The sequence below is a fragment of the Squalius cephalus genome (assembly GCF_949319135.1).
Source record: "Squalius cephalus genome assembly, chromosome: 19".
NCBI lineage: Eukaryota > Metazoa > Chordata > Actinopteri > Cypriniformes > Leuciscidae > Squalius > Squalius cephalus.
The window spans coordinates 17,089,687-17,115,506 of record NC_137140.1 but is presented as its reverse complement, the minus strand read 5'-3'; the positions used below and the strand labels follow the sequence as shown (position 1 = coordinate 17,115,506).

The 25,820-nt window shown below is 41.5% G+C and overlaps 1 protein-coding gene across 2 annotated transcripts in view; it reads right to left on the bottom strand.

Annotated features, from left to right (window-relative positions):
- The window catches only part of svild (supervillin d), a 181,994-nt gene that overhangs the window by 24,431 nt on the left and 131,743 nt on the right, over nt 1-25,820 (bottom strand). For both annotated transcript variants that reach the window (XM_079852048.1, XM_079852049.1), the window contains exons 9-16: nt 16,026-16,173; nt 15,744-15,827; nt 15,542-15,622; nt 15,270-15,450; nt 13,068-13,240; nt 10,852-11,007; nt 10,607-10,743; nt 6,789-6,936 (exon numbers count right to left, since the gene is read on the bottom strand). In XM_079852048.1, coding sequence (XP_079708174.1) covers nt 6,789-6,936; nt 10,607-10,743; nt 10,852-11,007; nt 13,068-13,240; nt 15,270-15,450; nt 15,542-15,622; nt 15,744-15,827; nt 16,026-16,173 — 1,108 coding nt within the window. The remainder of the gene's footprint in view (nt 1-6,788; nt 6,937-10,606; nt 10,744-10,851; nt 11,008-13,067; nt 13,241-15,269; nt 15,451-15,541; nt 15,623-15,743; nt 15,828-16,025; nt 16,174-25,820) is intronic.

Genomic DNA, 25,820 nt, shown 5'->3' with positions numbered 1-25,820 from the left:
ATTACCAACTCACAACGTCGTTAGTACGTCCTCCTAAGGTTATAAGATAACCAACAACGTTCCAGATACGTACTCTATTCGTAATAACTTGGTAATTTCATGACTTACTGGCAACGGAACTGCAACGTCACGGGCCCGTAATTTCATTACCATCTTATCAGACTGCATTTCTATGAAATATTTTATTTGTTTCAATTGTTTGTTTAGTATTCCATACGTTTGAAAGACGCTCATTTTATTCAAGTAAGGTTATAATTCTAGATGTTTATAAATGTTGCGTGGCTTTGAGGTTTTAATGGGCGTGCTCGTGAACCTTCGAGTCGCCCTCAAACAGATGAGTTGCCATGGAAACCGACAGACCGCCCCACTGACTGCAACTGACAAAGCAGCAGATCTCCGTCTCTCGCTGTTGTTTTCACTGCTTTCAGGTGAGTTTAGTCTCTAAAATCACACAAATAATACACACAACTGTTCTTGACACTTCTCTTACTTGTAATTGACATGTTTCTGTTGAATATTTACTTTATAGAAATGGTTTAGTGTCTTCGAAAAAGTCCGTTAGCATCTTAACCGTTTTCAGAAGAGGTAACGTTATGCTAACTTCATAGCTTGAGCTTTTGATATGAAAGTTTAGGCTTTTAATCACATCTTATGGGTAGATGAGAGGTTTTGATAGTTTTGTAAAAAATAAGTTAGTTTGGAAGTGAGCTAATTTATTTAACATAAACGTATGTATTTAACATAAACGTACTCGATGACGTCACAACATGGAGTGAGAAAATTGGCTGAAACTAGTCAATGGTTAACACAAATTGATCAAAATAGTTCTGTGATTTCAGCAGCAACAAAATAATCCTTCTAGAACAGAGGGAAGCTCCACGACTTCAACATTTCTGAAGAAAGCTGCTGCCAGAGAAGTTGGAAACAGGTGAAGTGAGGAAGCTCATTAAATAACTTCATATCCATTTTCTCACAATATTTTGTCACCTACTGTATATCACCATGCATCTGTTATTTATTTTTTTAAATTCTCATATTTACATTTACTTATTTAATTTATTTTAATAAAGTTTTGACATCCAAACTTAAGTGACACTGTATGAGCAATATGAATAAGTGAATAAGTAAAACTAAAACCATAGATGAAACATTTATGATTATTATCAGTGTTAAAAACAGCAGTGCAGCTTCATATTTTTGTGTTTTTCAGGGTTATTTGATGAATGAAAGAAAAAAAGCATTTATTTGATACAGAAATCTTTACTCTCTCTTCTGGTCAATTTAATGCATCCTTGCTGAATAAAATATGATTTTTTGTTATTATTATTTTTTTTACGCTATTGAACCCAAACTTTTGAACAGTAGTGTAAACTACTGTTTATATATGTTGGGTCTATTTAACAATGAATCCTGGAGAGAGAAAAAAGAAAATGGATTAAACTTACATTGGTTTACACAAAAAGATTAATCAGCACAACTGTTTTCAACATTGATAATACTCAGAAATGTTTAGGACGTTTACATTGTAAGAATGTATAGTATTCAAATATTAAAATGCTGACTCGTTAGGCCATGTCTTCTCATTAATATCAGATGATTTCCTATTAATAGAATGTAAGGGAATAACTCTAGAATAACCTTCCTGATCATGTTTGGGGCCCAGAAACACTCTCCTAATTTAAATCTAGATTAAAGACACATCTTGTTGGTCAAGCATTCAATTAACACATCTCATAATCTTGCACTATGTGATGAAATAGTAAAAAGTGCACATGACCATCTTTTGCCTGAAATAATATGAACAGCAGCAATGCTAATCTTTCTCCTGTTGTCTCCTTGTTTCGATCTCAGGATGCTCAGCATATTTTACTAGAGATTACAGCAGCTCCAGTTCGGATCCAGGCTCCAGCCTCACTTGGGAAGACTTCTAATGACATCAACACTCACGAAGACAATGTGTTTGAACAATTTTCAGATGTTAAATGATATTTTAAAGTGTTTAAACTAATTTAAGTTTTCATGTCAGGTGGTGTCATGATTCCTGTCTTGTGTTTCCCTCGTCTTGTGTGGACTTTAGTTATTTCCTGTTCTGTGTCATGTTTTGTAGTCCTTTGTAGTTTTTCTAGTTTATTAGTATCCCCAGGTGTTTCTAATTAGCCACACCCCCTTGTTATCTTGTTTAGCTTGTTGGTCCCTGTGTATTTATAGCCCCTGTGTTTCACGTGTTACTTTGTCAGTTGTTGTACATGTAAGGGTTGCTTCTAGTCTTGTCATGCTCGTGGTTTTGTTTCTTTTTCCCTGAAGTTCTTTATTATTTGTTCTATGTTTATTTCATTAAAAACTTGCGCTTAGATCCTTGCTTCCGCCTGCTTTCTCCGGCACATTACAGAACAACTGACCGACTATGGATCTAGCAAGTACTAGCTGGGACCCACTGAGCAAAATTTGTTCTATTTTTCAAGATGATCGCAGCATCGAAAGTTATGTGGAGGAGTTCCTTTTTTATAGTCATCTCGTTCCTGGGAACGAGGCTAGGCTGAAGGACTGTTTCTGGAGTGGACTAGAACAGGACATTAGCTTAAATTTACCAGAGGAAGACCCCAGCTGGACCCTGGTACAGTACATTGACTTTGTCCTGCAGTTTTGTGGTTCCCCCTTCACTGTAGGGGAGGTGGAGAAGAGTCAGGTCACTTCTGCCGATCCAGAGACTGTTCACGTCGCTTCTGCTGATCCAGAGACTGTTCACGTCACTTCTGCTGATCCAGAGACTGTTCACGTCGCTTCTGCTGATCCAGAGACTGTTCACGTCGCTTCTGCTGATCCAGAGACTGTTCACGTCACTTCTGCTGATCCAGAGACTGTTCACGTCACTTCTGCTGATCCAGAGACTGTTCACGTCGCTTCTGCTGATCCAGAGACTGTTCACGTCGCTTCTGCTGATCCAGAGACTGTTCACGTCGCTTCTGCTGATCCAGAGACTGTTCACGTCGCTTCTGCTGATCCAGAGACTGTTCACGTCGCTTCTGCTGATCCAGAGACTGTTCACGTCGCTTCTGCTGATCCAGAGACTGTTCACGTCACTTCTGCTGATCCAGAGACTGTTCACGTCACTTCTGCCGATCCAGAGCTTCACGCCATCCCAGAGTCTCCTTCACCGCTGGTCCTGCCCAGCACAAAGCCTTCACCGCTGGTCCTGCCCAGCACAAGGCCTTCACCGCTGGTTCTGCCCAGCTCAAAGCCTTCACCGCTGGTCCTGCCCAGCTCAAAGCCTTCACCGCTGGTCCTGCCCAGCTCAAAGCCTTCACCGCTGGTCCTGCCCAGCTCAAAGCCTTCACCGCTGGTCCTGCCCAGCTCAGAGCCCTCTTCGCCGCTGGTCTTGCCCAGCTCAGAGCTCTCTTCGCCGCTGGTCCTGCCCAGTTCAAAGCCCTCTTCGCTGCTGGTCCTGCCCAGCTCAGAGCCCTCTTCGCCGCTGGTCCTGCCCAGCTCAGAGCCCTCTTCGCCGCTGGTCCTGCCCAGCTCAGAGCCCTCTTCGCCGCTGGTCCTGCCCAGCTCAGAGCCCTCTTCGCCGCTGGTTCCGTCCAGTTCAGAGCCCTCTTCGCCGCTGGTCCTGCCCAGCTCAGAGCCCTCTTCGCCGCTGGTCCTGCCCAGCTCAGAGCCCTCTTCGCCGCTGGTCCTGCCCAGCTCAGAGCCCTCTTCGCCGCTGGTCCTGCCCAGCTCAAAGCCCTCTTCATCGCTGGTCCAGGACTCTTTACCGGGGAGCCTCCCCAAGAAAATTTTGGGGGGGGGGCAATACACCTCCGGACCAGCCCGATCCACCAGGACCGCCAGAGGGGTGGTCTCCTGTTCCGCCCTGGCCGCCCGAAGGGTCGTCTCCGCCCTGGCCGCCCAAAGGGTCGTCTCAGCCCTGGCCGCCCGAGGGGTCTTCACCGCCGTGGCCGCCCGAAGGGTCTTCACCGCCGTGGCCGCCTGAAGGGTCTTCACCGCCGTGGCCGCCCGAAGGGTCTTACCGCCGTGGCCGCCCGAAGGGTCTTCACCGCCGTGGCCGCCCAAGGGGTCTTCACCGCCGTGGCTGCCCGAAGGGTCTTCACCGCCGTGGCCGCCCGAAGGGTCTTCACCGCCGTGGCCGCCCGAAGGATCTTCTCCGCCGTGGCCGCCTGAAGGTTCGTCTCCGCCCTGGCCGCCTGAAGGTTCGTCTCCTCCCTGGCCGCCTGGAGGTTCATCTCCGCCCTGGCCACCTGCTCCGCCCTGGCCGCCTGCACTACCTGCTCCGCCCTGGCCGCCTGCACTGCCTGCTACGCCCTGGCCGCCTGCACTGCCTGCTACGCCCTGGCCGCCTGCACTGCCTGCTACGCCCTGGCCGCCTGCACTGCCTGCTACGCCCTGGCCGCCTGCACTGCCTGCTACGCCCTGGCCGCCTGCACTGCCTGCTACGCCCTGGCCGCCTGCACTGCCTGCTACGCCCTGGCCGCCTGCACTGCCTGCTCCGCCCTGGCCGCCTGCACTGCCTGCTCCGCCCTGGTCTCCCGTTTTGCCACAGTCTCTAGGTCCTCTTCAATTCCACGGACCTGGCCCTCCATCCCTCCCCCGTTCCACCTCTGCTCCACCACCCTCCTTGACCTTTATTTATTTTGTGTGGAGCGTCTGGAATCCGCTCCTTAAAGGGGGGGCTCTGTCATGATTCCTGTCTTGTGTTTCCCTCGTCTTGTGTGGACTTTAGTTATTTCCTGTTCTGTGTCATGTTTTGTAGTCCTTTGTAGTTTTTCTAGTTTATTAGTATCCCCAGGTGTTTCTAATTAGCCACACCCCCTTGTTATCTTGTTTAGCTTGTTGGTCCCTGTGTATTTATAGCCCCTGTGTTTCACGTGTTACTTTGTCAGTTGTTGTACATGTAAGGGTTGCTTCTAGTCTTGTCATGCTCGTGGTTTTGTTTCTTTTTCCCTGAAGTTCTTTATTATTTGTTCTATGTTTATTTCATTAAAAACTTGCGCTTAGATCCTTGCTTCCGCCTGCTTTCTCCGGCACATTACAGGTGGTACAACAAAAATATTATGTATTGTAGTTGTACCACCTGACATGGAAAGTGTACCACCAACCTACCCATACTTGAAATTAGCAGTTTTTATCAGTATTTTATCAGAGCTCTACAAACTTTTTCACTCTGCCAAAGAGATCAGTTAGGCTCCTCTGGACGATGCATTATCATGTTTACTGTTATTACCTTGTAAATTCATAATAACATTTGAGAATATACAAATTGCTGGACAAAAGTTTCTCAATTATCTCAACAGCTTTAAAACTACTGATATTTATAAAAAACAATTATATGAAAGGCTTCAAACCTAAAATGATGGCATAGTTTTTATTATTTTTATTATTAAGACACCATTTTAAATTGTTTTCTTAGTTGCACCATCACCTGACAATGTGGGGGTTTAATGCTGCCTTCAGGAATAATCATAAATAGGCCTAGTTTCCTAGTTAAAAAATGGACATTGTAATCATGACTTTAAGAAGAAGAAAAACAAAATAATATGTATTATTAAATGTACAAAAAAATGATTTCAAACTAAGGTTTTATAGAATATAGTGATACATGTCATGAAGTTATCAAATTATTTTAAAAGGAAATAATGCACTTGCCACAACCATAACTTTGTGAAAATGTTTAGAAAAATATATGAGCGATTTTTAAACAAAACTGTCTTCTTATACAGATTCTATCTTTCAGTGCTAATTGCTTTGTGTATTTAAATGTTAAATGGGAAAACACTCAACTGTTCTTTTTTTTCTTGCATTTTTCTTTTCTTATTCTTGCTTTGTTATTAGTGCCACCGAAATGAAGATGTGTAGGAGTAGTTTGATGTTCAAGCTTTTGGGGAAAACCTTGTTCATTTAAATGTATAACCTGTTTGCATACTGTTTTTGCTGTTTGTGCTTTGTTCTATAGTAAATGAACTGAATTAACCAAATTTTGAGTCTGTATCGTTCATATGTCGTTGAAAAAGTCTCTAAAATAGTTTTGGGCCAATGAGGACAAGTTAAATTAGACCACTGCATGTCCGCCCATATTATTAAAACTAAAATGACCAACTGGTTACCAACACACGACTGTCGATTCACAACGTTGCGACGACGTCGCCGTTACTTACTGACAACGTTACAAAGTTACGTCGTGACAACGAATCCAGGAATTTCACTTTTCCGGTTGCCACGACGTAACTAGTTACGTCGCCACGACGAAAGTTTGGTCACCAGATTACGTTGCAGTTACGTAACAGTCACGTATTTGTGTTAGCTGGGATGCGTTGTTGCTTGTTGCGCTTCTTTGGTTGTCTTGCAATGTGCCTGCTTATGCTGTCGAATCAAAACAACGTGGGACTACAGTGATTGGATGTCGTGCAGGTAGCGCGCGTGCTCTCTACATGCATACAGGTGGTGCACATTTTTTCACAGATGCAGATAAACTGAGAGCGGCGCGGCCGTGTGAACATTTTTTCCCCAGTTTTCATGGGAAGTAGCAAGTCTTCTCGAGTCAAAAGGCGCAAGTCCAAGTGAAGTCACGAGTCATTGATGTTAAAGTCCAAGTCGAGTTGCAAGTCTTTGTACATTTTGTCGAGTCGAGTCTGAAGTCATCAAATTCATGACTCGAGTCTGACTCGAGTCCAAGTCACATGACTCGAGTCCACACCTCTGAAAATTACACATGAATGTGTGTTTAAGGTGAGTGAAATATTGTCATTTCAACATCTGTGCAGGGCCTGGATAAGTGTTTTTGTAAGTGCCTGTACCTCTGTACTCAGTCTTTCCTCCCAACAGACTCCAGAACTCTTTGGCCGAGCGGTTCTCTGTGTTGATTCCCTCCTCCAGCACGGTGATCTGAGGAGCTTTGCAGCCCAGATCTCTCTTCGTCTGGATGTACTGAGCCATCTCTGAGCTCTGATATACAAACACACAATTTGACACAAACTTGTTTTTATATCCTCACTTTCCATAGACAAAATGATTTTTATACTGTACAAACTGTATAGTCTATCCCCCTACACTAACCCTACCCACCACAGAAAACTTTTTTACATTTAAAAAAAAAAAAAAAAAAAAAATCACTTTGGTATGATTTATAAGCTGTTTTCCTCATGGGGCCCGACCAAATGGCCCCACAATGTCAAATGTCAAACACACACACACACACACACACACACACACACACACACACACACACACACAGAGAGAGAGAATGGGTCACTACTTTTAAAAAAATCTCATCTGTTGTTACTGATAAATAAAACTATTTAAAATAATTTTCGGTAAATAAAAAATAAATTGAAATAAATAATAGATGGAAAACTTAAAAAGACACAAAATTCAATGTGTTGCCATAGCAACTAAACTGGAATAAATAAGTTTGAGCTGAAGAACTAAAATTACTAAAACAAATACAAACACATTAAAGGGTAACTAAACCTTAAAGCAACTTTTTTTAGTTAATGATCTGTAAGACTGGGGCTTTATTAGTGCTGTTCATTGATTCAAGTACATTTGGTACAAGTACACAAAAACTTGGACTGACATTTGGGTATAAAGGGTTTTAATTCTAAAATATATGGTGTAAAAACGTCTGAGTGCTGCCCTCTTCAGGTTGTATGTGGTTACTACAGTTGAATTTTCCTATTGGAAGTTGTGGTGCCCTGTGTCGTAAGAGGGCACCAGCTCACCACGCCCTTGGCAGCCCCTCTATAAAAACATCTTGTTCCGTCAAAACCACTGTAGGGAGTCAGGAGTTGGAATTGCGAGTATTGAAAACGATCAGGATAGCGTATATTAGCATCTAGTTAGCATAGCATTTATATAGTTATTTAGATTATTTTGTGTAGCCTAGGTAGTTAATTAGCAGTTAGTGTAGTATTGTTAGAAGCATAGTTAGTTAGTAGCATAGTATTGCATCAGTTAGGATAGCTTCAAGTTAGCGTAGATTTTTAGTAGAGATGCACCGATTGATCGGCTGGTGACCGGAATTGGCCGATTTTCACGTGATCGGCCATGACCGGCGACCGGCCGGTCAGTCTGACATATGCCGATTTTATGCCGGTCAAATGCACTCGGGCGCCGCATGATTAACCTTTTGAGCGGTACGGTCTCATATGTGGGATTTTTATTTCTGTGCCCCCCCTGAGAGTAACGTTACGGTGGTGCCACATTTACAATGTTCAGTAACATCGCATAACTGCCAGATTCAACTGTGCTTTCGCGCGTTGGCTGGCGCTGAGCCAGAGTCGGACGCGTTCAGCGCTGTCATATTCATATATCACAACTAAGCAGTGTTTTCAACCTCATAATGTTTATTTTAGGTTTCAGATATTTAAATACACATAAGCCCGAGTAAAACAATACATTTAGTTTGTAAAATACACACTGATGTCTGTGGAATCAGCAATAACAATCTATTCAAATATAATTTGCCGACATGTGTTATTCATATCAGACAAACATAGTGGAAGTAACTATAAAGTTTACTCTATTCTTCTCAGTTCACCGGCCACTTTCTTGCATTTATTTCGGGAGAAACTGATGAATTCACATGCTGTAAATCCGTCTGACAGCAGGACAACATTGCGGCGCCCATCTCATGTTATAGATCATAGACTGTAAAAAAAGATGGACGACGCCCCTTCGCTCTCTTCCATTGATGAGAACTGAAGCCGCCAGAGTCCCGATATGGCGCTGACATATTGGAACTTGAGTCTGCGCAGTAGCGATCTCGGGACCAGACCTGCGCAGTAGTGAGCAGGAAGTAAAGCCGCGAAATCAACGCTCCGCCCTCACTCTCGCAGAATGCACTCAGGGAGAGTGGATTCTGCACACTTTTTAAAAAATTGATTGCAGTACGACAAGAGGCTTGTTAAAATAAAGTAAACACAATCTCTTCAGTCCTCCGAAGATCCCGAAAAAAATGTCCGTTGGTGCTTCAGTGACTACTTCGCTCAGAGAACCTGTCAATCACAGCTGTCAATCATGACGTTACACCACCGCATCACGTAACTAACTAAAAAATAACTTATTTTTGAAACAGACACTTGAACTTGCATCAGCGTGATAAAAACGACAGCAAATGAAAGAAACCACCTTTAGAAAAAAGATATTTGAAGTGTAATTTAATTGTTTAGTTGGTCTCGCGTCCCGTTGAATAACACGGGGAGGCGGGGCTTATGACCTATACTAGGACCAGTCACTGGGGGGCGATCGAGACGTTTTGGCTTCACTTTTCAGGGCTTGTGCGGCACGCTTGTTATAGATCAAGACACACTCACTTACACGTATTTGAGAATCGGAATATCAGATAGGCTAGTTGATGACATGGTAAGCAAGTTTGTGAATATTTTGAATAAAGGAAAAGCGAAATAAAAGCGACACATCTGTCATACAGTATTATTGTGGCTGCGGTGTATCGCGTGACGCGTCGCCATGGAAACATTAAAGGGAACGTTCGGCTTGAAAAAACTCACTCTGGGGGTGACAAGTTAGAATATTTTAAACTTACGCGTGAAAGGGTTAAAGAAAAGATCGAAAATAAATGTGTGTGTGCTGTAAAGTGGTTAGAAAAAAATTTAATCGGAATCGGCTAAAATCGGTATCGGCAGGTCAAACTCAATGAAAAATCGGAAATCGGAATCGGCCTAGAAAATTGTAATCGGTGCATCTCTAATTTTTAGCTTTAGCTTTATCTGTATTTAGTACAGTTTAGTACAGTACACAGGTGTAGTGTTGCTGGTTGCAACAGCACTGCTCACGCTGAAAAGCGACGCAGTGCCAAACACTGCTCCTCCTGCATGGACTCCATCACTACAGCGGCGTCTTGATGTGAGTGAGCATATATTTTTAGTCACAATTTATGTTCTTTCCTATTAGGCTAAAGTTAATCCTCGGGGGTCGAAAAACGCGCCGGCGCGTTTTGCTGAATTTTTTCACAGGGCAGCAAAATAGACTTAAAATACTTTTTTATGTGTCCACTTACAATCGAAACAAAACATTGTGCTTTTGTAAAATAAAGAAAAACAGGGTATGCTTTCTGCCTCTCCGTCTCCGTGAACTTTTTTTTTTGGAGTACGTCTCTAAACTTAAACTAAACTCAGCGAATACTAGTCACACAGGCATGAGCAATATATCTGTATAAACATTTAAGTCTCTGCTATTAAATGATCTAATTCAAAACGAAAACAAATATTCTCAGTTTATGTAATCTGTATGAATAGATAGAGATGTCAGTCGTTCTCATGGCAACTCATCTGCTTATGTGAACATGCCTACAGAGAGCGTGCACTATTGAAACAGGTCTCAGGTGCACGCCGTATTGCCAGTGGGGTGGAGTCAGACTCTGACCAGGGGTTGAGTTACCCTTTAAAGCTAATAAAATGATGGGGAAAAATGCTTTTTAAGAGAAGAAAACATTTTTAAAGGATTTAAAATGAAAAATGAAAATATAAAAAATTATATTTAATTCAAAATATTAATAAATTCTACAAGAGTATATAAACAATGCTAAAATAACACTGCTGTAATACCCTGTTATATATAGAATAGGCTTGGATTTGTATTTACTTTGTGGTAGTACCTTAGCTTTTTCGATGACATTGGCAAATTCTCCACTCCAGAAAAAGCAGTGTTTGGGAGTAATGAGAAGATAGCAGTCTCCGCTGTTCAGAGAGCGGGCGCTGGGTTCAGCCAGACGCACCTGAACATGCCTGCGGCCTGCATGAATTAACAGACAAGTGTTAAAAGCCAGTGATTAAAAGCAGAACATGCACATTTAGGACAAAAACTCAGACTGATATTTTGCATGATCATTGACCGCTTCACCTTTAATGTGGATAAGCATGAGCTTGTGAAAAGGCACAGCGCTGTTATTGGTCACCACCTCTGTAGACTTCACGCTTCGCAGATTGACTTTCTTAAAGTTCTCTTTGCTGGCCAGACCTGCCAGAGCCGCATCTGCCAAATTTGAGTGCTTGGCCACTGAAGACAGAAGAGAAACCAATTAACTTTATATTTGCTACAATGTAACAAAGAAAAGAGGAATGTTCAGTAAATTAAGCTCTTTCCTGGGCGTGAGTCTCAATTCCATTTCTATGAGAGCCCACCTCTTACCTGAATGCTGGAAGGTCATAATTAATTTATTCACAATGTTTGAATTAGGGGAAACCCTCTTTTTGAAATGCTTTAAAAGAACACACGGGCTGATAGCTGCAGCTGCGACAGTATATCGGCTGGGCCTGCTTCATTGCAGCACGCTTTAGCTCTGGCTAAAAGACCATGTATCGTTTCATGCTTGGCACATGGGTCTGCTGCGCAACCTGATAACCCGCAGATGCAAAGGGCCCTTGTACAAACGGGCCGTAACAATGGGACAGGTGTGCAGACGCGAAAACTGTCACAATGGTTGCATCAAGCATGAGCTTGGGAGCCCTTTGTGATGGCAGACCGGTTTTCAGTGTCTGGAAGCACACAGAGAGGGTGTGACACATAAACTGTCTAGAAATGAGAGCAGTTCAACTTGCTCGTGTGTTTTTATGCTCCGTTTGTCAGATTATGATGGCATGCATAAATCATCAAGGAGGTATCAACTCGTGTCCCCTGTTGAAGCTCGCAAATAGCCTTTTGAAGGTGGGCAGATTGACATCTCCTGTCTATTCAAGCTGTCCACGGATGCCCTAGCCCACCACTGGTGGAAAGCATTCAAGTATGCGTTGATGCCGGCAAAGATTTTGCATCGGGGCGCTATGCAAAATCAGGGAGACTTAGTTGACTAACATTTAGTTGACTTTTAGGGGGCAGCACTAGTAAAAAGTGCTGTGAAATGGCCTGAAAGCGCAATGTGGCTTAGTGTGCATTGTCCTACATGTAAAGTTCAACGGTTCATTAAAAAGAACGGTACAGTAAAAAGTGCTAAATATTTGGATTTTGTTAGAGGAATATCTCTACCTAAAGCCCTCCTAAAATCTCTACCTAAAGCCCTCCTGACACCAAAGCCTGTAATTTTCTGTCAAAAATTAAGATGTTGGACTTATGAACATTCTTACAACCTTCTTAGAATTTGTCTTAAGAGCTTTCTTAACTTCTTTCTTAAGAATATTTCCATGAATTCGGGCCAAGGAATTTTTTTCTTCATGGATGCAGCAGAGGCTTGTATTTCATATTAAAGGTATCAACTTCAGTTCAATCTACATTGCGTCACTAGTAGTGGTGAAACTCCTTCTCTGAGTAACACTGAAGCCCTATTGAATAACGCCAAACCGTAGGATTTGCCAACAACGTTCAAGCATGCAAACTGGAGATTTCTCTTTACTCCTTCTCGCCATATAAGGAGGAGCTGAACAGTTATTGCCTCAGAATCTTTAGAAGGAAGTAAAGCGATACTTGCATACTGTAACATGGAAGCTTACACAATGTCTTATTCCCTCCTCTCTGCGAACACTGAGATAGATTTCAGACATTTTTCATTTTCAAAACTCCTGACTCAAATGTAGAAATTAATGTCACCATGAGATTTTTAGAATTCAGAAATTTCTGTTTGAGTCTTAAAGGTGCTCTAAGCGATGTTGGGTGACGTCACTTCTTGTTGACGTTCAAAGTATTTGAGTGTTCAAAAAAATTGAGGTTAGCTCGACCCTCCCTCCTCCTCATCCCGTCAACCAACTGACCCCCCAAACCCCCACCCCCAAATCATTCTTGTCGGTTCTTGGCTGGAACACTGTTTGTTATGTTTTGTGGTCCAGGCTGGGCCAGTTTGTTTTTCTTGCCGTTTGTGGAGTCTGGGCTGTCTACAGAGACCGCATTTTTTTACAGTGTGTTCAGGGGATAGGCAGCTAGAGGATAGTGAGGAGATATTTGCTGTATGTGACAAAAAAAAATGTTGGCCTAAAAAACACGTGACATCGCTTAGAGTACCTTTAATCTAAACAAAGAACATGGTTAACAGGTTAAGCTGGAACACAGATCTTTGTGGTGAAATACCACATATAAAAGAGGTGCAAACATTGCATGAATGCACCACAAAATGTAACTAACAAACGTACTCTTCTCCATTTGTATCCTTTTGGTCTCCACGGAGGCCACATTCAGTCTCTGTTCAGTATAAGCTTGTTTGAGGTCGTCTCGTGCTGCCAGGGCACGGAGAGGGTTTCTAGAGCTCTTGGTTCTTCTGCAGGGCCGCACTGAACGCTTATGTTCTTCAACAGCTGATGTTAGTCTGCAATTAATCAAGAATACATTCAAGAAAGCAAGAATGAACACATTAGAGCAGTACTTGTTTAACCATATTTGGAATGTGAACCACTGTTTGGGTTCCAAAAGGTTTGCAACCCCATGCAGTCACCCACATCCTTGAAATATAGACCCTGCCTACAGAAGAAAGATATAGAGTTTAGGATATTACAGGCATAATTGCTTAGAGACCCCCTGTGGTGAAAATCAAGTTTTTAATGTTGTTTATATGTCTATGTGGTGTTTTTAATATGGTTTAAGACAAACAATGAGCAAATTCATAAGTCACGATTGCTGAGTATTTTCTCCTTAAAGTCGACGTGAAATCAAAATTGACCCTATTAACTTTGTTAGCGCATATTACTAGTCTTGTGGTGAACAATTAATCCGTGCAAGTTAATACACAGAAAAAAACTGTTTGCCGTGGTAATCTTTAATCAAAATCTGAAAAGTTACTTCCGGTCTGGAATGGCGTTCCTTTTCTGATGACGTCAGTTTGACGGCTTGGGTTGAAAATGCTTAACCATTCCCTTACACCGTTAGTCTGCTATGAGCGAGAGATGGAGAGGAGGAGCGCTAAAGTAAAACCCTGCCCTCTGCTCAATATTCCGCTTCACTTGGATACGTCACAACACTGGAGAAAAGTAATTTGCAACTTCCGGTTCACGCAGACTTTAAAACTGCAGTTAACCAAGGACAGTCTCAAAAAAGCAGTTTGAAATCGCTGGTGTTTCTCAAACTACCTTGTAACCAATCACATCAAAGTGTGATCATCAACGAGTGGATCTCTGAGCTGGTGTGAGTGAGTGGAGGCGGGGCTAATTTGCATATTCATAGAACCACGTATACATATACATATATATATACATATATATACATATATATATATATATATATATATATATATATATATATATATATATATATATATATATATATATATATACACATATTATTATTTATTTATTTTTTATTTTTTTTAAGGAAAAAACATTTAAATATGTCATTTTTATGATCAAAGGTGAGTGTTAAATGTGAGTGTGAGTTATTAAAGATAAAATGATTGACTACAGGGGGACTTTAACTGGTAAACTACATTCTAAATGTTTGTATTCAACGGAGCCATCACTAGTAGAATAGGGCACTTGCAGACGGATTGTTTTTTGAGCATGAGAAACAGTAGGTTATCGTTAGCGCTGCTTGAGCACAGAAAAACTCCAGCCTCAATTGTTGCTGAGGAGAGTTGGTGCAGTTTTAGTACCTGTACTGTGCTAGTTTTAAGAATGTTTTTATTAATAACCTTTGTTTAAATTACGCTCTGAACACGATTTATTTGCACATTTTGTAAACAAGTTTTAATAAACATCGACTTGGTGTCAACTGCATTTCCGTTTTTACATCTTGACGTGATCCTGTTTGTGACTGCGTGGGTCCTTATCTCAGCTTCTGCTGAACTTCCCCCTGTGATACACAAGGAATTGTCACATTGGCATCCAGGCCACGTTGCAGACAATTTTTCACTTCATATTTTAAGCACAAGTGAAACTGCATATTTTATATAGGTACAGATCTATCTGATGGCTATTAAATATAAATGCATATTTTTTATATACAGTACAATAATTAAGAAACAGTTGAGTAGAAATCCCCAGAAATTCAGAGAACCTCTGCCATAGATGATCACTTCATAATTCATATTATATAGGTGTCCAAGAGAGGCTTATTAAAAATATTACTACAAGAGACAAATATGGACTGCAGCATCTCAAAGAGTTTGTTTTTTTCTTCTTCTGTAGAACAAAGATATTTTGAGAAATGTCTGTTTTTTTGTCCATACAATGGAAGTCAATGGTAACAAAAACAGTTTGGTTACTAGCATTCTTCAAAATAATTATTTTCTATTCAACAGAAGAAAAAAAGTCATACAGGTTTGAAACGACATGTGGGTTTATAAATGATGACTGAATTTTGGGGTTGTTGGTTAACTATCCCTAGAAATTAGAGCAGTATCTTACTTGGGCGTGTCTGACAGGAGGATGCTGAAGTCTTCTTCCTCGCCTAGCAGTACACTGGAGCTCAGAGTGGTGGGTGATAAGCTACTGTAGAAGCGCCCAAACGTCTCTTCGTCATCCAGGGTCATCACCTCCTTCTCTTTCTCCTCCATCACCTCGATGGTGGAGTTCTTCATGCCTGTGCCTGCATGTTAAATGAAGAGAGAAACAGATCACTGCATACAACTATATTATGCATTAACCTGCAAATTATTTAGAGTATTTCAATGAATAACCTTTATTGTGAAGTCTGTCTAAGAAGGACTCCAGTTTGTCCAGTCTTTTATCTCCCTCAGCATCAGGACGTGTGGAGATTTCTGTTCGAGGGAAATATCCAGGCATGAATGAAGAACACTTTGTAGAGACAATGGCCCTGACAGTACATTATTGATGCAAATGAGTATTCAAACAGGGTCACAGAAGATGTCAGACTTATACCTTCTAATGGTTTGACTGGTGTACTGTTGCTGGCCTTCTTGCTAAGGATGGTGGGAACATCCTCTCTGTTGGGTGACACTAAGCCTGATGGGAAACAGATGAGTCAACATGAAAACATTCTTGTAACTGCTTGAACCACAGAATGTACATTAAAATTTCCTATGTGCAGGAATTATGGTATGCAGCAAGTGTCTTGGTTTGTGCATTTACCTTTAAAAAGTTCAGGTCTCTGCACAAAGCTTAGTCTTTGGCTACAAACTAGGAAAATTATTTTATCCCCACCTCTCTTAGCCATTCGTCCAGCAACAGAGAACTGGGTGGAGTCATTAAAAGCTCCTTTGCCTTTAGTTTTCCATTGTTCCTCCTTCTCTTGCAAGATCTTCATCCGATCAGCCAAAGACATCTTTGGTTCTACATCTGCAGAAGACTTCTGAAGAGAGAAAGTGAAAAACAACAAGAATCCGTAAAGCTGTTCCACTCTGAAATCCCACTTGTGCTACAGAGATTGAGAAGTCAAACATGCTCAAATTGTGATTTATAAGTTTGTCTTACAAGAGAAAACCTTCTCCTTATTGAGCTCTTCTGACACTGGAGATGCAATATAAAAAAGTCCAGATACTATCTGAATACAAACTGCATGTTAATGCAAGGTGTAATGGGAGCCATAAGCCCCATACAGATGCTACATTCTCCAGCTGAGCTTTCAACTGTGAGAAATTAACATCCTAATATGAAGCAATGTAATGCACACTTATCAAAGTCAAACACAAAAAGCTTCACCTTTCGATAGACGAGGGGTCAGGAACCTTCTTTCACCAAATAACTTTTTTTTTTTCATTTTTCATTAATACATTTTCTTGAAAGAGCCAATGAAAAAACAAATATTTTACTATTACTATTAATTTACTAAAAACCTTTTTTTTTCAGTAACATTTCAATAACAATAACATTATTTAGGTCCATAGAAAATTAAAAAATAGAAAAAGGCAACAAACAATAGTCTCATTATGGAATTAATTATGCAGGGCTTTTACTGTGAGGTTAAGTTTCCACCTGAACAGCTTAAAACCTCTTCAGTGTGTGTGTGTGTGTGTGTGTGTGTGTGTGTGTGTGTATGTGTGTGTGTGTGTGTGTGTGTGTGTGTGTGTGTGTGTGTGTGTGTGTGTGTGTGTGTGTGTGTGTGTGTGTGTGTGTCCAGTCACCAGTCACCAGAAATGTTTCATGCTCCTCTGAATTCTTTATTTTCACCATCTCCACAAACTAGCTAGGCAGCTGCTTGTATCTGAGCACCAGAGGTTTCTATGGTTGTTCACACAGGCATAGAATATGGTTGTGATGTATTTGACTCCTTAATATGGTTGCATTCACACACAGTTTATGGGAGTGACAACCGCATTCTATCACCAAACTCTGTAAACTTTCGTCATACAGTGAAAGAACCGCTCCGTGCAGCACAAGTGTCTCGTATGGGCAAACGCGTTTTCATTTTTGTTTTATAATAACAGAGACAAAGATATGAGCATATGTCTGAGTGTCATGTAAAGGTTTAAGACTGTCTTCCATTGGAACTGCATATTTGTGTGGGCTGGTCTATACCATTCAGGTATAAAAGTTGCTGTCTGTTAATTAAAGGAGACATATCATGCTTTTAAATCGTTCCTTTTTACATATAAATCATACATTTGTGGTCTATATAAAGCGGAACTGCAATGCTTGGGTCTGAATTCCTCATTATTATAGCTCCACAGGCCCCTTTTCTACCCCTTTTCTGATGTGCGTCTGAGAGCAACTCGTTTTGGTGCGGTCTTTTTAAATACAAATGAGACACGTCATACCCCGCCCCCTCTCCAGGTTGTAGAGGTGACACTCGGTTCAACTCCACCCCGTTCGGCCATTTTTGTAGTTTGATAGCAGAGATACGATTATCTAGCGGCACAGAAACTTTTGGACATCCAAGATTTGTGTCAACACAGAAAACATTTCATCATTGGATAGTTTTTTCATTTTATTAAAGTGTTGTTTTATGTCAGCTTAATGCCCGGAACGCTTTTCAGAAAAGATAAGGCAACTTATTTAGCACAATTCACACGGTAATTCAGGAAAAAAATATCTCCGAATGCTCCACATGAAAGTTTGGTCTTCCGACCTTTTACCACCGTGTCGATTTATTTTGATTAATATGTGCGAGGGAGAGAGAGCAGTGAAGGAGACGGTGAAGTCTTGTTTACACTTTCGCCTGGCTCGGAAGAGAGAGAGAGAGAGAGAGAGAGAGAGAGAGAGAGAGAGAGAGAGAGAGAGAGAGAGAGAGAGAGAGCGCACGCGTGCAACCGGGTCTCTCTCTCTGCTCGTTCTTTCAGTTAAACATGCGCCCTGTCACAAGCGCGGCAGTTCATCTACATTACTCACCGATCAAATAAGACTTTGGCGGGACAAAAAAAATAGCTTTGGCGGGCGCTAAAACAAGTTCAATGCAGGAAAAACCCTGTTGTTGCTGAAGTAGTTATCCTTGAAGTGCTTCGCGTTCGCGCACACAAAAATGACTTTATGGGTACATTTCCGTTAAAAATAAAACTCAACCAGGCACTTCGAAGAGGTTCTGATGCTGGGAGACGGTGTAATAAAGCGTGTGGGTTACTACATCCAACAACCGAACATTTTGACTTACCCTCTCGTAAGTTCTGCATCTTTGAGCTTGGACTACAAAATCGTAGCGAGAAATAAAAATAGCGGATTGCTCGACGTGTTGAGCCGGTAGTCGATGTCCTTAATTGGCAGTTCCGCGGCAAATACTGTGACGTAATTGTTCACAAAACGTCATAGAGAATAGAAAAATCGGAACAGATTGAAAAATAAGGCCAAAACAGAATATAATGATATCAACGAAACACCTGAAGAGACTAATTTAAAATTTTCTATACTTCTAAACACTAAAAATATACAACAAAATGCATTTAAGGGCTAAAAAAGTGGATTTAGCATGACATGTCCCCTTTAAGATTTGACTGATGACGAACACGCTGTCGACTGTGATACTTTCAAGTTTTTTGGGCGTCTTTGATATGTACTGATAGGTGATATTCATGGCAAGCATGATAACAGAATACAGGCTTGTGACTTTAGTTGTTCGTTCATAAAGAAAGTATTCAAACCGTTATAAGCTGCTGTTTGAACTTTTTTCGAGAAATAAATACTTATGTAAGTAAATGTGATTGTCATTTCCAAACAGCATAGTCATAAAAACATAAATGGTTTGCTATTGATTGGTGTTGCACGCAAAAAACAGTTGTGCATCATGCCTACATAAACACTCTACAGTTGGTTTTGACTGCAAGTCATTCTCTTCAAATGCTATAGAGTTTAATTATTTTAAACTATTATTTTGTGTTTGAGCCCTAGTGAAAAAATTGAAATTTTTACACATGATTTGACAGTTTATTTGATTAAATTTCAAAACATCTAAAAGGTGTGAATCATGCCTGGCACCTAACACTTTACAGTTGGTTTTATGACTAAGTCATTTTCTTCAATGTTGTATGTAACTTTAGAGACGGTCCCTAAATTTGTGAATATCAAATGTCCAATGTAAAGCCAACTTTGTGCCAGTATTTCACTAAGAAATGCTTAGCGTGAAACTTTGCATGTTACGTTCATATTCTGAGTCCATCTGTTTGCCTGTAGCCTATATAGTATAGCCTACATTCCCAATAAGGTGCGAGTTTGGTCTTTTATATCACTGTATTAGTCCATTAAGCTACGTTAAGTGTTTTCACCCATGATAAGCTTATGATGTCCCCACGGCATGGGGGAATCCTGCCCTGGAGTATGACATATTGAGGGAACCCCTAGTTCTGCAGCACAGCACCACGATATAAAGTTAAGGAAACTAAACAACCGAGAGAAATATGTCTACCTCAAATTTAAAGTTTGATCTGCACATCAGCATTAGGGAATAACAATCTCGTTCACGGTAGAGAAAGCTGCTTACATGTACACAGGGAAAGAAACCGAAGACATTTAAAGCTACAATATGTAAAAAAAAAAAGAAGCATTTTTTCCCCGCATTTTCAATATGTTTTCGCCGCAAGGGGTCGCTAACCTCTTACAGTAACAAAGGCGTAGGTTGATGACGCAGTGATAAGCGGAATGATGGGACTTGCTGTCATGGATGGATGAGTGAAAACATTCATGTTTTTTAACATAACTGTGGTATGAAGCAGGTCACGATTGCTAATAAGAGACAGATATCAGAGCCACACACGTGTTTTGCGGATATAAAGGATTAAGGACATTTAATTCTACCAAACTACCCGCAAGTGGTGAATTACTAACATTTCAGAATAACTGAAATTCTAAAAAATATGTTATTTATATATAAAATATTTATATATAATATAAATTATATATAATATAAATATATATACACAGTATATACATGCAAATATTTCTTAAATATATACATGCATGTGTGTGTATTTATATATAGAAAATAATTATACACCGTACACACACATATATTATGTAAAAACAAACTTTTATTTTGGATGCGATTAATCGCGATTAATCGTTTGACAGCCCTAATATATATATATATATATATATATATATAGTTGTTGTTGGCATCCGTCTGTCTCTGGAGACAATGGAATATGCGTCAAGGAGTCTCTGTGGTTGGTATGCAGCATCAAAGTGTCTGCTGTGACTGTATAGTCCAATTTTGGAGCGGCAGGCTATGTTGCAGTTGCTGCAGGTGTAGTATGTGCCTGGGTCAGGATCTGTTGGTGCTATATCTGCGGATGCAACCCTCTGCCGTCTGTGCTTTCTCCACTCTTCCCACTTGTACTCTTTTTTTTCTTCTCCGACACTTTGATGCCTGCTTCGACAGCTTGCCTCCATCTTCAGCGATCTGCAGCTGCTGCGTCCCAGACTGCTGTTGCCTGCCTTCAAGTCTCGTTTACAAACGTCTTTGTAGAGAAGAACAGGCCTTCCTGCTGGTCTGGAGCCCGTAGCAAGCTCGCTGTAGAGTAGATCTTTGGGTATACGACCATCCTGCATGCGACTGACATGGCCTAGCCAGCGCAGGTGTTTCTTGGAGAGTAATGCAAACATGCTTGGTATTCCCGCCTTGGCCAGAACGTCCTTGTTTGGGACACGGTCTTGCCAGGTGATGCCTAGGATTTTCCTGAGGCAGCACAGGTGGAATGAGTTGAGTCTGCGTTCTTGCCGGGAGTACAGGGTCCATGCTTCACTACTGTATAGTAGAGTACTGAGCACGCAAACTTGATACACCCTCATCTTGGTATGTGTTGTCAGCATGGAATTATCCCAAGCTCTCTTTGCTAGGCGGGCCATAGCTGCTGCTGCCTTACCAATCCGAGTGTTTAGCTTGGCATCCAGGGAGAGGTTGCTGGAGATGGTAGAGCCAAGGTAGGTAAAGTTATCTACCACTTCGAGGGTGTAGTCAGCAATGGAGATATTCGGGATGCTGCTAACATCTTGGCCCATTATGTTGGTCTTTTTGAGACTGATGGTGATGCCAAAATCTCTGCAGGCATCCACAAAGCGGTTGATAAGTTGTTGTAGAGCTTCTTCGGAGTGTGCAGTCAAGGCAGTGTCATCTGCGAAAAGCATATCAGAACCTTTCGCACCTTGGTTTTTGCTCGGAGGCGTGCTGTGTTGAACAGGTTTCCATCAGTTTGAGTGTGGAGGTAAATGCCTTCTGATTTACTAAAGGCGTGGGTCAGCAGCAAGGAAAAGAAGATGCCGAAGAGCGCTGGAGCGAGTACGCAGCCCTGCTTCACTCCACCTCTGATAGGGAATGGGTCTGAGGAAGAGCCATCGTACTGGACAATGCCTTGCATATCATCATGAAAAGAGATGATAATCCTCAGAAGCTTGTGGGGGCATCCTATCCTTTGCAATAGGGTGAAGAGGCCTTTCTGGCTGACCAGATCGAACGCCTAAGTCAATTCGATAAAGGCGATAAACAATGGTCACCTCTGCTCACGACATCTCTCTTGTAGCTGCCTCATTGAGATAAATATATATATATATATATATATATATATATATATATATATATATATATATATATATATATATATATATATATATAAATATAAATATATTATTTATTTATTTATTTCAGAAAATGAAGTATTTCCCACAAAAAAGTATTGCAATTACACATGTTTTGCTATACACGTTTATTTCCTGTGTGTGTATTGGAACAACACACACACACAAAAAACAAACAAAAACAAAAAACAAAAAAAAAACAAAAAAATTTGACAATTTCACACAAAACTCCAAAAATGGGCCGGACAAAATTATTGGCACCCTTTCAAAATTGTGTATAAATAAGTTTGTTTCAAGCATGTGATGCTCCTTTAAACTCACCTGGGGCAAGTAACAGGTGTGGGCAATATAAAAATCACACCTGAAAGCAGATAAAAAGGAGAGAAGTTGACTTTGCATTGTGTTTCTGTGTGTGCCACACTAAGCATGGAGAACAGAAAGAGTTGAAGAGAACTGTCTGAGGACTTGAGAACCAAAATTGTGGAAAAATATCAACAATCTCAAGGTTACAAGTCCATCTCCAGAGATCTTTTGGAAGTACTGTTAAGACAACTGTTATTTTCTCGAAAAAAAAACAACGGAATTGATTCAAGATACTCATCCACATGATAAAGGAGGTCTTGAATGTGCCAAAAAATATAAATAACTCATTTTTGACCAAAAAGTTACGGCCTTTTGCCTTTGCACGGCAGATCTGACACAGAGACAAAAAAAAGCAAGACTACAGTCAGAGACAATTTATATAAGAGACATGCCACTTCCTCAATCCTCAATACAACTATATAAGGAAAACCCGTAACGGCAAAGATGGCGGTTGTATGCACATGTCCCGCCCCTCCCGCTGGAAAGCCAATCATCTGCTTTTAAAAGTCAAGCCGGGAAACATTTAAGCCTATCGTCTGGTTCCACTGACGCATGCGCACAGTTGAGGTTTTGCGACAGCGGAGAGAGAGAGAGAGAGAGAGAGAGAGAGAGAGCGCGCCCTGGTCGCGCGTGCGCGCGCTCTCTCTCTCTCTCTCTCTTCGGAGCCAGGCAAAAGTGTTAACAAGACTTCACCGTCTCCAAATTAAGCGCTGTCTTGCTCTCTCTCCCGCACGCATATTAATCAAAATAAAACGACATTATGGTAAAAGGTCGGAAGACCAAAGTTTCATTTGGAGCATTCGGAGATTTTTTTTTTTTTCCTGAATTACCGCTGGGTGTGAATTGTGCTAAAATACGTTGCCTTATCTTCTCTGAAATGCGTTCCGCACATTCAGCTGACATAAAATTACTCTCTAAATAAACGAAAAAACCTATCCAGTGATGTAATGTTTTCTGTGTTGACACTAACCTTGTGGCATGTCCATGTTCATGTCCATGTTATTACTGATAAAGTGCAAACCTGCTTATATTTAAATAATGGAGAACAATATTGACATTGATTATTGCACAACACCGGCATTCTGGATAGAGACGTAAATGAAGTTGGTGTCGTGAACCCTTGTGCATGCGTAGTAAAGTATAACCTGTGGGGAAAAAGGAGTTTTAAACCTTATTTTGGGGCAAAGTCATCAAACTTTTTCAGCGATATTTATCATATTTTACTGCTGTTTCTATACATGCAGTTTTTATGTCCCGGTGACCAGTGAAAGTGCAGTTCTGACTCTCTGCCCATTCATTTAGATAGGAGCCTGGTCTTGTTAGTCCGAAATAGCTGCCCAGAGGCGTTGCCAAGATGGCGGCCGAGTGGTACGACTTGCCTAAAAAGGCCTTTGCTACAGTTTGCCAAAATGTACGCGAGTAAGCCAAAATCCTTCTGGGAAAACGTCTTGTGGACAGATGAGACCAAGATAGAGCTTTTTGGTAAAGCACATCATTCTACTGTTTACCGAAAACGGAATGAAGCCTACAAAGAAAAGAACACAGTACCTACAGTCAAATATGGTGGGGGTTCAAAGATGTTTTGGGGTTGTTTTGCTGCCTCTGGCACTGGGTGCCTTGACTGTGTGCAAGGCATCATGAAATCTGAGGATTACCAAAGGATTTTGGGTCGCAATGTAGGGCCCAGTGTCAGAAAGCTGGGTTTGCGTCCGAGATCATGGGTCTTCCAGCAGGACAATGACCCCAAACATACTTCAAAAAGCACCCAGAAATGGATGGCAACAAAGCGCTGGAGAGTTCTGAAGTGGTCAGCAATGAGTCCAGATCTAAATCCCATTGAACACCTATGGAGAGATCTTAAAATTGCTGTTGGGAAAAGGTGCCCTTCCAATATGAGAGACCTGGAGCAGTTTGCAAAAGAAGAGTGGTCCAAAATTTCGGGTGAGAGGTGTAAGAAGCTTATTGATGGTTATAGGAAGCGATTGATTTCAGTTAATTTTTCCAAAGTGTGTGCAACCAAATATTAAGTTAAGGGTGCCAATAATTTTGTCCGGCCCATTTTTGGAGTTTTGTGTGAAAAAAAATTCCTGTTTTTTTGTGTTGTTCCAATACACACAAAGGAAATAAACGTGTATAGCAAAACATGTGTAATTGCAATACTTTTCTGTGAGAAATACTTCATTTTCTGGAAAATTTTCAGGGGTGCCAACACTTTTGGCCATGATTGTGTGTGTATATATATATATAAATCTTTCTGCGGAACAAGGAATCACGTATGTGGGGTAAAACCCATCCCTCTGACTGAGGGGAGGAACTTTGTCTATGGCTCCTTTCTGCAACAGTAAATTAATTTCTAAGGAAAGAGCCATTGACCTGCTTACATTTTTGACAACTGTTGGAAGGATTCCTGAAAACTTGAAAGGCCAGCGTTGGAACTGCAGAGTGTATCCCCAGCACTAATTATCCAGAACCCAGGGGTTGGACACTAAATTTTTCCAGTAATCTAGATGTTGCGCAGTGAAACGACCGAATGCTGGCCCCAGAGCTTCAGGGTTTTTGGCTTCTGCCTTTAAGACCTGTGGGGAGGCGCTGACGTGGTCCCCCCTGATGGTGACGGTGAAAAAAGGGCGACATCCCTGGGCCTCTTCAGCACCTCTATGTCACTGTGGTGAGTGAAGTTGGGAAGTGTTGTGTTGACACACGTGTTGCTCTAAGCCCGGGTATTGTGGGTGAGCCAGAGCTGATGGCATTCTAAAAGGTGGTGCCTGTGGGAGTTAGTTGTCATGTGGCTTCTGACAACTTCATTCTCTTCTCCAATACCTCAGAAACATTAGGGTTTAAAAAGATGTCCCAGTACAATTGGCAGTTCTCTCAATGTCTTTTTACAATCTTCAGGTAATCTTGCCTGAGCCATACCTGGCTGTTAGAAGGGTTGCTGAAAGTGTCCCAAGTTCTCGAGCCACATGACCCATAGTCAACAGAGCCATCTGTAAGAACTGAGGTATAGAAGCGTCAACATTTGCTGACTCTAATGTGTTATTACAGAGAAGAAGCAGTAGGCAGATAATATTCTCTGCTCGAGTTATATAGGCTACTGACTCATATGCCTTCTTCAAGAAAGTGTCAGTACATCCATATTGCGCACTTTACATACATTGCCTCTTAGAGCCTCATCTGGTGATACCACCAATGCTGGTACCGACTGTTCTATTTCAGCCGCTCGTCCTACCCCAATGGAATCAGCCTCGTCCATTGAGGCAAGAGTGTCGGCTGTCTTAGACCTCCTTCTAGGCACATTGGGACCTGTAAGTGCACTGGAGAATTCTGTCACAAAGTCCTTAAAGGGGGGGTGAAACACTCAGTTTCAGTCAATCTCATGTTAATCTTGAGTACCTATAGAGTAGTACTGCATCCTTCATATCTCCAAGAAGTCTTTAGTTTTATTATATTTATAAAAGAAAGATAGGCTGTACCGAGTCTTTCCGGGAAAAAAACGAGCGGCTGGAGGCGTGCCGTGCGGGCGGAGCTAAAGCTGTGCTTACGCGCCGATAGCTAACAACACACAGAACTTGACACAAGCAGTTTTACTCACCGCCTGCGTTTCCAACGCACGACCGTGAACCTTTATCGTTGGGACTG